This window comes from Argentina silus, assembly GCF_951799395.1.
Source record: "Argentina silus genome assembly, chromosome: 21".
In the NCBI taxonomy this organism is placed as follows: domain Eukaryota; kingdom Metazoa; phylum Chordata; class Actinopteri; order Argentiniformes; family Argentinidae; genus Argentina; species Argentina silus.
This window is the reverse complement of record NC_139675.1, coordinates 2376263-2388762: the sequence shown is the minus strand read 5'-3', so window position 1 is coordinate 2388762 and position 12500 is coordinate 2376263. Positions and strand designations below refer to the sequence as shown.

The following is a 12500-nucleotide window of genomic DNA, read 5'->3' as shown; positions in this document are numbered from 1 at the left end:
AGCGAATCACACGGCAACGAGGCGTAGCTCCCAATCAGAAACGTGTGGTGTGGGGGGTGGGGGGGCGTGGGGAGTGATTGATGCGAGGTAAAGCCAATGGCTACGCACCGTCCGTTTTCAACGGTCTTTCTATTTCAATGCTTAATGAAGGCCGACTTTCACGCATCTGGAAGCTGGAATCTCACCTTTCTCTCGCTCCTTCCCCTCAGCCGCTGATGTGAGGTCCTCCGGCTCAGGCGTCTTGCTGTCTGTGTCGGCATTAAAGGTCTGCATCCCTGGAGACGCGTGCAAAAACAACATTCAGTCAACTGTCGTCTCGCTCCGCTGAGTATTCTGATCGTGATCCTATGTGCAGCCGTGGTAACCGAACTAAAGAAAATATGATGCAGGAACAGCAGCAGTGTTACTGATGCAGGAACAGCAGCAGTGTTAATGATGCAGGAACAGCAGCAGTGTTAATGATGCAGGAACAGCAGCAGTGTTAATGATGCAGGAACAGCAGCAGTGTTAATGATGCAGGAACAGCAGCAGTGTTAATGATGCAGGAACAGCAGCAGTGTTAATGATGCAGGAACAGCAGCAGTGTTACTGATGCAGGAACAGCAGCAGTGTTAATGATGCAGGAACAGCAGCAGTGTTCTCCCTCAGAATACGAGCTGATCTTTGGTGCTTAAGTGTGTATACTGAAGCATACAGTATGTGTGCAGCAGGGGAGGCTGGTGGAGGTAGAAATCGGAGGTCGGCTCATTGTCAAGGGAGGTCGGCTCACGCAAGGAATGGAACGAGGAATGGTACAAAACACTTGTTGGATGTTGGGTGTTTGACACCATTCCTGATTCCGTTCCATGCATTATAATGAGCCCCGTCCTCCGATTTCTACCTCCACCAGCCTCTCTCATGGTGAACAGTCAGCTTAGTGTGAGACATACTTAGTGTGTTGTTGTTACTGCAGAGTGGATACTGACCCTTCTGTGGTGAGGTCTCAAACACTTCAGGCTCCACCGTGCTCAGGGGGATCTGAGCGTCCTCCTGTCTGGAACGCAGGTCAATGGAGTACCTCTGGAGATAAGACAGGGGTCAATAGGTCACCAAGACGGGGTTCGAATGGGCGGCGGGTAGCCTAGAGGTTAGAGAGGCCAGCCAGCGATCGGTAGGTCACTGCTTTGATCCCCAACCCAGGAGGGAAGCAGCCAGATGAGATTGTTTGGCCAATAAATCAGTGTTTGTTTGTTTTTCGATCCCAGATCTTTTCCGCGTGGAAGACATTGAAAGGCCTAGGCTGTAGCTCGGGTACCGTAGCTAGCTTGGGGCCTCTGGCTTACTCATCACAGGAGGGTGGTTGCTGAACTGTAACGCCGACACACATCACAGGTCTAGAACACAAAACTCTGTCTAGAAGCCACGGGTACAGCACGTAGTTGAGGGTTTGGTTTTTCCACAAAGTTACGGTGAAAATTTTCATGACATTCTTAATAATATTTTTTTTTATAAACTCACCCTTGACCTCTTGCGTGTCAAGAAACATGCCGCTCCAATTACAAGAAGGGTAACGATGATGATGATGACGATGATAGTTCCTACGAAGACACAGGTGGGTTCATCATTCAATGACACAGGTGGGTTCATCATTCAAAGAAGAGAGCCAAATGAGAAGGACCCGGTCATGTGTTACTATATGTGTCTGTGGTGAGAGGATGTGAAACTAACTCAGATTGGACATATTTGAGACATGTTGAGTGCTCACCGGTGTTGATGCCTGCGCTGGATGGTTTTGGTTTTGGTGCGGCACGGGTTGCTATGTAAAAAGAAGAATCGTCAGATTACACTCTCTTAACTAAAAATACGTTTTTGTTGAGGACTATAGGTTAATACCCTGCAATCTGTGATCACGTTGTGGTAGGATGGACCCGAAACAGGTACAATAGTTAATATGGTTTATTACCCGCTGCATGCAATCAATCCATTATCAGTATTGTGATATCTTCCTGCAGCAGGTTGTGTGTGATGGTTGCACGCAAGATACCACTGCAAGAAAATACCACTTCTGTTTCTATTCATGGCAGTCCACTTCACACACACGCATATGCAGACGCAGGCACGAACGCACATACACACACACACACACACACACACACACACACACACACACACACACACACACAACCACAGGCAATGAGGACGCGTGGAGGTGGAAAGAAGGAGGTGGGTTGTGGGTAGGGAGATGCCAATCTTTACCCTTTTAAAAGGTCACACCCTCATCACAATGACTTGTCACCACAACCCACATTTATCTAATAGTTTCTGGAAAACAACAATCTTTCTGCTTCTTCACACTCACACAAACCTGTTTTAAATTAATTACATTTCTATACACGTACTTCAATGAGGACGCAAGAGGAGCACTTTGAGGCACATTCCTGCCCATTTGGGAAAACCGCAAAACACTGAGATCACTATGGTTGTCGTGGTAATGATGCACACAGTGGACATGATTTGACAGAGACTAGACCCAGAAGCATCTTAATTCAGGAAGCTCAACTCACTTGTTTTTTTAGCCATTCTCGTAGTAGTTGTAGCTGTAGTCGTTGTCGTAGAGCCAGCAGAGGAAGGAGTCGGTGGGGCAGGGCCAGTTGTGTTTGCTGTAAGGTTGCCATCCACAGGCAGCTGGGTCCCTCTCATGTCTGAAGTAGTGGACGGTGGGGTTGTGGTTCCGTTGCTTGCTGTGTCTGTGGTGTTGGCTGAGAGAGTGGCTTGGTCCATGGCTGTGTCTGTGGTGTTGGCTGAGAGAGTGGCTTGGTCCATGGCTGTGTCTGTGCTGGTGGGATCCTTTGTAACGAGCTCCTGAGCTGTGGTAGGAGTCAGGACCATGCCTAGGGAAAATGGATCGTTTCAAACTTTGAAGGACCTCCATTACGTTAGATTGATGAACTTGAACATGTTCAAGCAGACTCTCAAGACAAATTGATATTATGAAACCAGTTGCAGAAATCATTCATTTTCAGCCAATCATATTTCTCCATACTATATAAGGTAAGAGGTACATTGTAAAGGTCATATATTATATGATATGAATATCATATGAGCAGTTGATGCTATCTAAAACAAGTAACAATCTTCAGTCTATCCACCCAAATCTCCCGTCCCAAAGCCCATTCTGAATTCAACAGGTAAATCTGGACAGATCCTGTACTCACGACACACAGCAGGGGCACAATAGCTTACCCAAGACGACACAAAGCCAAATAAAAATCATTTTCTGAGTTGACCGTCACCCCTGGAGCGGAGGAGTAGTTATCCGTCCCTGATGCAGATATACTGATGTACAGGACAGCGTGTTCCTTCAGCATATTGCAATGTTTCCATCAGACCACAAAAGAGGATGCACGCCTCTGACTACAACAGGATGCAGCCAAGTATCTCAAAGAGAGGGGAAGGTACGCCCTGCCAGTGACATTATCAAGGCTCATCTATGTACCACAATTTGCTAATAAATCAGTTGTTCAAGAGTTCAAGTTTAAGAAGTTCAAGGGGTTTTCTGTGACAAGTTTATAAAAAAAAAAAAAAAAAAAAAAAAAAAGGCAATTTGTCGTCCCAGTGCAAACACGTGTAACAGGAATTTACAAAGTTAAAGCGCTACCTGTGTGGTGAGCTTCCTAGGGCAAAGTGGCTGCTGTGACATCCCTCACCTTGGTAGTGGAGCACCTGTACTCGCACAGCTTACATCATTTCTTTGCTATTTTGTTAATATTTTGCTTATATATTGTTGTTTTATGTCTCATGCACCAACCTCACCAAGTCAATTTCCTGTATGTGCAAATATACTTGGCCAAATAAAATAAAATAAAATAATTCTGATTGTGATTGTGATTGTGATTGTGATTGTGATTCTGATTCTGATTGTGATTGTGATTGTGATTCTGATTGTGATTCCAGTGGATGAGGTGAGCGTTCTCCTATACATGGTAAAGCGTGATGAGCCCTTGGAAAAGCAGTGTTATGGAGAAAAACCCCCATTACAAATCCAATATAGCATTACGTTTGGTTTCAAAACAAGCTTTGACATCGTAATCAAGAATAGATGGTGAATTTTCCACCCTGTTGTATCTGGGCTTGTATGTATGCAATAGTGCACGATTACAACACCCTTATCTTACTTCATCTAAGGGCTTTATTTAGTCATTGTGTCTCTCAGTATCAGGGTGACACAGATACTTGTGGTGTGTTTTGAGTCATACTGTGGGCCTTGGGTAGTCTTCCTGAACTCTCACCATGGACTCTTGCTTTATGGCATAGTTAACTCCTTCACTACCAAGGGTGATTAAAGTCGCCCAGACTGTCAACATTCTAGAGTGGCAAGGGTGACTTTAGTCACCAAAAGTGCATAAATGTTGATTTTGTAGCCAGTCAGAGTATTGTTGCTAGGTAAACACTGCATAAAACACTTGGCACTCTGGGTGGTGAGTGTTTCAGAATTATTTGGCAGTTATTGAGTTAAAGAAATGCAGACAGTAAGTGATTGTTGTGGCAAAGGGGTTTTGGGTCAGTGTGTCCTCTAGTCTGAAGGACCATAACGACACGACTCACCGAGGCTCTCCTCTCTGAGATAAACAGTCAGCTAAACAGCTAAACAGCTCACTCTTAACTCCTGCTTCTGTCACCTGTCACCTCTGTCTCCAGGACCTTTTCGAGAAACCAGACTGTGAGTTGATTGGGACTGAGCACTGGCAGTTGACTAGTGGAAAAAATAATAACCGTATTTCTTGGCAGTGCTCCTTTCCTCCCACTAGGTGTCACCATTAACAAGGGAAACCGGCCACCCTGGAGTTAGACAGGAATGAATGACTGCTAGGGAGCTGGCTTACTTCTAGTGGATGAACTATGAGCTCAAATCAAATCAAAGTTTATTCATCATACACATAGAATGCAGCCGTAGACGATGCATAGAAATGCTTAGGGCAAGCTATCTCCTCAGCAATGCAGCAATCAACAATCTAGTTCTGTCAGCTAGTTCTGACTAACCAGGACTTGGCTCAGTCTAGTTGAGATGAGCACAGGCACAGCTGTGCTTCATCTGACTCAGTGACAAGGTTGAAATAAGATGAAATCTTCACAACACTGTGATGTTTCCAAACAATGTAATCATTGGGAGATGTACCGTACTGATCAAAATAGTGGTCTTGGGAATCTCTCGTGCAAACTGTCACAGATAGTGACACAGCATTTTTAAACCTTAAACGGGAATGTATGTGTTGGTGGTGGAAACCGCCGCCTGAAGGAGGACGGTGCAGAGTATCGGAACATGGAGGGTGGAGGGTGGAGGGTGGAGGGTGGAGGAGAGGGGTCAGATGAAGGGCGGTGGTGTGAAGGTGTGTTCGTTTGGGCATGTGGTGAGCAGAGAGGGCAGAGGAGGGTGAGCGTAACAGAAGGGTGTGGGGTGCGCGCGTGTGTGCGTGTGTGTGCGTGTGTGTGCGCGCGCGTGTGTGTGTGTGTGTGTGTATGTGTGTGTATATGTCTGTGTAAGTGTGTGTGTGTGTGTCAAGGGTGGCTGGGGGCCAGTAGGTTCATTTATTACTGTTTATTTCCCCATGCCAGAGGTAATCAGCAGTGGGATTAGTGTTAACTGCCACCCAGTCTGCAGTGTTGTTCAGAGGGCTACCGGCGGTCTTCCAACAGACTGGGCCCTGGCCTAGCCCCTAAGTCCACTACCTCCCCAAACCCCCAGCCCCCCAGTCCCCTAGTCCCCTAGTCTCCTACCCCCTAGCCCCTAGCCCCCAACCCCCCAGCCCCCCAGTCCCCTAGTCCCCTAGTCTCCTACCCCCTAGCCCCTAGCCCCCAACCCCCCAGCCCCCCAGTCCCCCAGTCCCCTAGTCTCCTACCCCCTAGCCCCTAAGTCCACTAGCTCCCCAACCCCCTAGCCCCCAACCCCCCAACCCCCCAGTCCCCCAGTCCCCTAGTCTCCTTCCCCCTAGCCCCCAGCCCCCCAGTCCCCTAGCCCCCTTGTCTCCTACCCCCTAGGCCCCAGCCCCCCCGTCCCCTAGCCCCCATGTCTCCTACCCCCTAGCCCCCAGCCCTCTCGTCCCCTAGCCCCCTATCCCCCCAGTCCCCTAGCCCCCTTGTCTCCTACCCCCTAGCCCGCAGCCCCTTCGTGCCCTAGCCCCCTATCCCCCTAGTCTCCTACCCCCTGAGCCCCCTAGCACAGCAGCTCCACTCCCCTAGCCCCCCAGGCCTCCACTCCCCATGCCTCTAGCCCCCAAGCCCCCTAGTCTCCTACCCCCTAGCCCCCTAGCCCTCTACTCCCCATGCCTCTAGCCCCCAAGCCCCCTAGTCTCCTACCCCCTAGCCCCCTAGCCCTCTACTCCCCATGCCTCTAGCCCCCAAGCCCCCTAGTGTCCTACCCCCTAGCCCCCTAGCCCTCCAGTCCCCATGCCTCTAGCCCCCAAGCCCCCTATGTCCCTCGTCCCCTAGCCCAGCAGCCTGTAGTGACAGGGGGCCGGGGGCAGGGGGCCGGGGGCCCGGGGGCCCGGGGGTCAGGGCCTGCTAATCCAGGCCTGAATGGAAGCCCTGGACAGGTCCCCCATGCAGGACACTTACCATCACATCAGTGCACAGGCACTGGGGCCGGCCTTGGCCCGGAGTGGATGAGCTAATCGCTCTTCTCCGAGGTGTTGGGGAGAGAGAGAGGAGAGGGAAGGGGAGGGGGGTGAGGGAGGAGAGGGGAGGGAGGGAAGGGAGGAGGGGGGGTGTGAGGGAGGGGGAGAGGGGGGGGAGGGGGGGGGGGAGCACTGGCGGACCACCCACCCGGAGGATTCAGAGGCACACACAGATTCACAGCCCCATTCTGTTGACCTGCCGCACCGCCCCTGCTTTGGGCAGGCCCTCCCCAATTGTTCCCCCTGCTAACACGCGGGCCGAGGGAGGGAGGGAGGGAGGGAGGGAGGGAGGTGGGGGGACAGGAGGGGGGTGGGGGGACGGGGGGTGGTTGGACTAGCAGTAAACAGTGGGCCGGGCTCTCCTCCTTCAGCACACAATAGGGCTGAATTGTGTCAGGGGCTGGAGCGCGTCTCAGAGTGGCTCTGCCATCCAGGCTGAATGAAACATCTGTGGAGGCTGAGCCCAAGGGGGAAAACGCTATTTTGTTGTGAGCCACACTGACAACCTGTTTTTCCTTTTCTCTTTCCTTTTTTTTTCACCTCTCTCTCTCTCTCTCTCATTACACTTTCTCTCACTCTCTCTCTCTCTCTCTCTCTTTCTCTCGCATACACTTTTCCCCTCTCTTTCACTTTCTCCCACTCTCTCTCTTTCCTCACTCTCTCTTTCTCTCTAATTCTCTGTCCATGCTTGGCATCGGCTGCGTGAGCGTACAGTATGAATCATTTTACAAGGCAGAGAGCGAGAGACCTGATTTTTTTATGTTTTGTTGAGGGATGCAGACTGTTTGAGGGCGGATTCTTACATATTTTTTCCACATGCATATAAATTCACACATATTAGAAACTTGTGTAGTGGTTTTAATGGTTTTACAGGAAAGTTTTAATGATACATATTTCAGATCAGATGGACATTCCTTTGCAAAGAAAATCTGGAGACCACACTCAATGCAGTGTTCAAAAGAAATACCCTTCAACATGTTTATGCCTAATGCACAGTTAAAGGGATAGTTTAGGGCTAGGGTTAGGGTTAGATTTCAAACATGCCCAAAGTGTGGAATGAATTCTGTCCTTATGATTGGGATGTGATTTTATAATTGAGGTGAACTATCCTTTAATGATGAAAAGGAAGATGCTCTGAGATTTGACATCTTTTCATCATCTACAGCCTGGACTAGCATACAACTAACCAACCAATCACCATCTCCATCACCTCCTCACCAGACCAATCACCATCCCGTCACCTCCTCACCAGACCAATCACTATCTCCACCACCTCCTCACCAGACCAATCACCATCTCCACCACCTCCTCACCAGACCAATCACCATCTCCATCACCTCCTCACCAAACCACCTTCCAAGAACCACAACCCTACTACCCTGTTTCCCCGTTCTTCCAAAGTCCAAGACTGGTGATATATTGTCTCACCACAGCTCAGAGAGAGAGAAAGAGAGAGAGAGTGAGAGAGAGAGAGAGAGAGAAAGAGAGAGAGAGAGAGAGAGACCACCAAGACATTTTTTGATTTAATTGAAGAGGAAACAAAGATTCCTGCCTACTTCCTGGTCACCCATTTTCTTTAACCAATTTCCTCTCTTTGGGTCTTATATCATCTGTAATTGCTTTCCCTCTCCCGCCCCCCTGTCAGTTCCTCCTGGGGTAAAGCTCCACACACACACACACACACACACACACACACACACACACACACACACACACACACACACACACACACACACACTGGTGGACCCTTGCTGTGCCGACCCCCACCTCCAGCAAAGCAATACCTTTAGCATCAATACTGGCTGGCCCTCTGGCTCACTGGCCCCCTTTGGATCCTCAAACATCAAACAATGGAGAAAGACCACTGGCTCCAGAACCCCACAGGGCCAAGCCCTGCCCACCTACTCTGCTCAAGAGGGAGCAGGACGATTACCGCTAACACACACACACACACACACACACACACACACACACACACACACACACACACACACACACACACACACACACGCACACTTTCGTAGACACACACACACACACACACACACACACACACACACACACACACACACACACCCACACACACCCACATTCATGGTCGTAGACACACACACACACACACAATATGCCACAGAGGCCTTGGGAGAGAGTGGGGGGGGGGCTACTCTGCGGCCACTTTAAATACCAGCTCAGCTTGTAATCACTGGGGTTTGAACTTACAAGACTTCTAATGCTAAGAGGTCAAAAAGCTGGGGCATTCATACCCCCCTCAGCCCTCGCTTCCCCCCCCACCGCCCTCTGTCACTCTCTCCTTTCAGGGGCTCCCTCTGCTCTCCCCGCTGGTCTCTGGACGCCTATATCTGATACGCAGTTGTGTTAGCGATGGCGATGGTGATTAGATTACCATACACTACACTGTTTCCTTCCTCCTGCACTCAAACTGATACAGAAAGCGCTTTCTGGCCAAAACAGAGATCCTGAGAAAGACCGTTTGGCTGATTTGCGAAATACTTGCATGGGGAAGTCGGTGCACGGAGGAAAGCGAGGAGAAAAACAGTCCTGTTTGCAGAGCTGTTCAAACCCATGTACAGGCCTAACGCTGACCAATCAGTGTTTATGCATCGTTGAAAACCTCCCACCTCACAATCATACACATGATGATCCCTTAATGGAGTTCATGTTCCTCAGATATGACCACCCAGAGGAATATTACGCTCTGTACCGCCCACACACAGACTGGTCTGGTGAATGGATTTATCACACAGGTTGGTGTGTTTGATAAGAGAAATCTGCTTTCAATATTGGTGTGTGCGTGTGTGTGTGTGTGTGTGTGTGTGTGTGTGTGTGTGTGTGTGTGTGTGTGTGTGTGTGTGTGTGTGTGTGTGTGTGTGTGTGGTGCGTGCGTGTGTGTGTGTGTGTGTGTGTGTGGTGCAACCTTGGTTGTGGTAGTTAGTGTGTAACATTAGGAAGTGAAACATCACAAACACCCACATAAAAAAGTTATAAACCATCAAAAGAAGGGAAAGGTGATGATGATGATGATGATGCCCACAGGCGCGTAATCAAAGCCTCAGCCAAGTACCGGTCCCGGCGCTACAACCCTGAACGCTGCTAAATCAATACAGGAAGGGAAAAGTACATCAAAAACAAAGTGGGACCAGGATTTCATCCCACGAAGACGCTGCGTATTCTAAAACAGCACCCACTAGATTCTACTGACTCGCCCAACCCCATGATAATCTATTTGCCGAGGGTGAATAAAGTCGCCCAAAGGGTCAGTATTCTAGATTGTTCCTGTGTGAGTGACTTTACTCACCAAAAAATACAGAAATGATGATACTTCATTTTGTAGCCAATCAAAGTATCGTTGCTAGGTAGATAAAAACACTCGGCGCGCTCGGTGGTGAGGGTTCCGGAATTCTTTGGCAGTTGGTCCGTTAAGAGCATTACAGGCGGTTGTGCTGTGAGCGAGCTACTCTGCTCCTGTGCTGCTGCCAGACACTCGGGGACCAGAGGACCCAGCTAAAGCTGTGTGTCCTGTGTGACCGGGCAGCTGTGTTTGGATTCAGGCGTGCTGATGGGAGTCCCGCAGGACATCCCGTTCTACACAGCAGATGATACCTACCAGTATCTATCTCTACTCTCCACATGCCCCACGCTTCCATCAGGACTGGACCACCGTGACACTCGCTTGGGATTCCGGTGAGGGCCAAGAGGGAGAGGACAGAGGGAGGGAGGGAGGGAGGGAGGGAGGGAGGGAGAGAGAGAGAGAGAGAGAGGGAGAGGACAGAGGAAGGGAGGGAGGGAGAGAGCGAGAGGGAGGGAGAGGACAGAAGAAGGGAGGGAGGGAGGGAGGGAAAGAGGGAGGGAGAGGACAGAGGAAGGGAGGGAGGGAGGGAGGGAGAGAAGGAGGGAGAGGACAGAGGGAGGGAGGGAGAGGACAGAAAGAGGGAGGTAGAGAGAGAGAGGGAGGGAGAGGACAGAGGGAGGAAGGGAGAGGACAGTGGGAGGGAGGGAGAGGACAGTGGGAGGGAGAGGACAGAGGGAGAGAGGACAGAGGGAGGGAGGGAGAGGACAGTGGGAGGGAGGGAGAGGACAGAGGGAGGGAGAGGACAGAGAGAGGGAGGGAGAGAGAGGGGGAGGGAGAGGACAGAGGGAGGGAGGGAGGGAGAAAGAGGGGGAGGGAGAGGACAGAGGGAGGGAGAGAGAGGGAGAGGGAGTGAGAGGACAGAGGGAGGGAGAGGACAGAGGAGGCAGAGAGGGGTGTGTAGACTGGGTGTTGTGTGTAGATGTAGGGCATTCGCAGCAGCCAGTGCAAGTGGAAACTATTGCATGTGTTCAGCTGGAGCGGCTGTTGATGAAGGATTGACAAACAGTGGGCTGGGTGGCCGCATGCATGAAAGCATAAAGAAAGCAAGACACACACACTCACACACACACACACACGCACGCACACACACACACGCACGCACACACACACACACACACACACGCACACACGCACGCACACACAGCAGAAGAAAGCAAGCACGCACACACACACACACACACACACACAGAGGAAGAAAGGAAGAAGGCAAACACACACACACACACACACACACACACACACATACACAGACACAGAGGAAGAAAACATGAAGGCAAGCATGCGCACACACACACACAAACACCCACACCCAGACACACAAACACACTCACACACACACACACACACACACACACACACACACACACACACACACACACACACACACACACACACACACACACACACACATACACATACACACAAACACCCACACCCACACCAGACACACAAACACCCACACCCACACCCAGACACACAAACACACTCACACACAAACACACGCACACACACACACACACCCACACACACACACACATACACATACACACAAACACCCACACCCACACCAGACACACAAACACCCACACCCACACCCAGACACACACACACACACACACACAAACTGCAGCGGGGGAGCCATAAGTCAGCCGCTAAGCTTTCACTGACAAAATCAGAAGCCCTTTGGCATTTGAGTGATTGAGTGATATAGTTCATAGCACTGCTTAAGCCTTTCACGCCCCATTTTGTCAAGGGGGAGGAAGGGCGAGACAGAGGACCCAGAAGGAGCAGCGAGTGTTATGATGGAACTACAAAGCGTAACATCCAGCCACGGGAAATGATGAACCAGCCCCTTAAACCTCTCTGATATCCTCCACTGTCTGGTCAGGGAGTCACCTCACTCTCACGTACCCTTGTAGCAGATGTCCCTGAGAGAACACACACACGGAGTCCCTGGCTGATCTGTGTGATTGTTGTCTTTTCATATAGAAAGGCTCCACTGCAGCATTAGGAAGAATTCCGTTTCGATGGGTTCCCAGCGACCGACGGAAAGAGACACGTTTTTCATTAACGCCGTTCAGACGGGCACCAAAAAAAAAAAAGAAGAAGAGGAAGAAGAAGGAGAAGGAGAAGAAGAAGAAGGAGAGGAAGAAGAAGAGGGAGAAGAAGAAGGAGAAGGAGAAGAAGAAGAAGAAGAGGAAGAAGAGAGGATTCCACATCTCTGTGTACGTGTAGGAGCTCCTGTGAGGGTTCATTAACCTTCAGAGCCTGAGGGTCTTCACCAGGTCGTCGTGTGTGTGTGTGTGTGTGTGTTTGTATTTTGATCTGTGTGTCTGCGTGTGTGTGTGTGTGTGTGTTTGTATTTTAGTGCATGTATGTGTGTGTGCTTGTATTTTGATGTGTGTGTGTGTGTGTGTGTGTGTGTGTGTGTGTCACAGGCCTGGAGGCGCTGGGTGTCCTTCACTACACTTCCAGACCCT

General features: G+C 50.2%; 1 protein-coding gene across 1 annotated transcript in view; it reads right to left on the bottom strand.

Annotated features, from left to right (window-relative positions):
- The window catches only part of LOC310820946 (uncharacterized protein), a gene marked incomplete at both ends in the record, with an annotated part of 2870 nt that extends 2 nt beyond the window's left edge, over nucleotides 1-2868 (bottom strand). Inside the window, 6 exons of the mRNA XM_083692790.1 lie at nucleotides 1-27; nucleotides 186-275; nucleotides 966-1059; nucleotides 1498-1577; nucleotides 1745-1795; nucleotides 2544-2868. The exon at nucleotides 1-27 is cut by the window's left edge and continues 2 nt beyond it. Coding sequence (XP_083548916.1) covers nucleotides 1-27; nucleotides 186-275; nucleotides 966-1059; nucleotides 1498-1577; nucleotides 1745-1795; nucleotides 2544-2868 — 667 coding nt within the window. The remainder of the gene's footprint in view (nucleotides 28-185; nucleotides 276-965; nucleotides 1060-1497; nucleotides 1578-1744; nucleotides 1796-2543) is intronic.
- Nucleotides 2869-12500: the final 9632 nt, after the last annotated feature.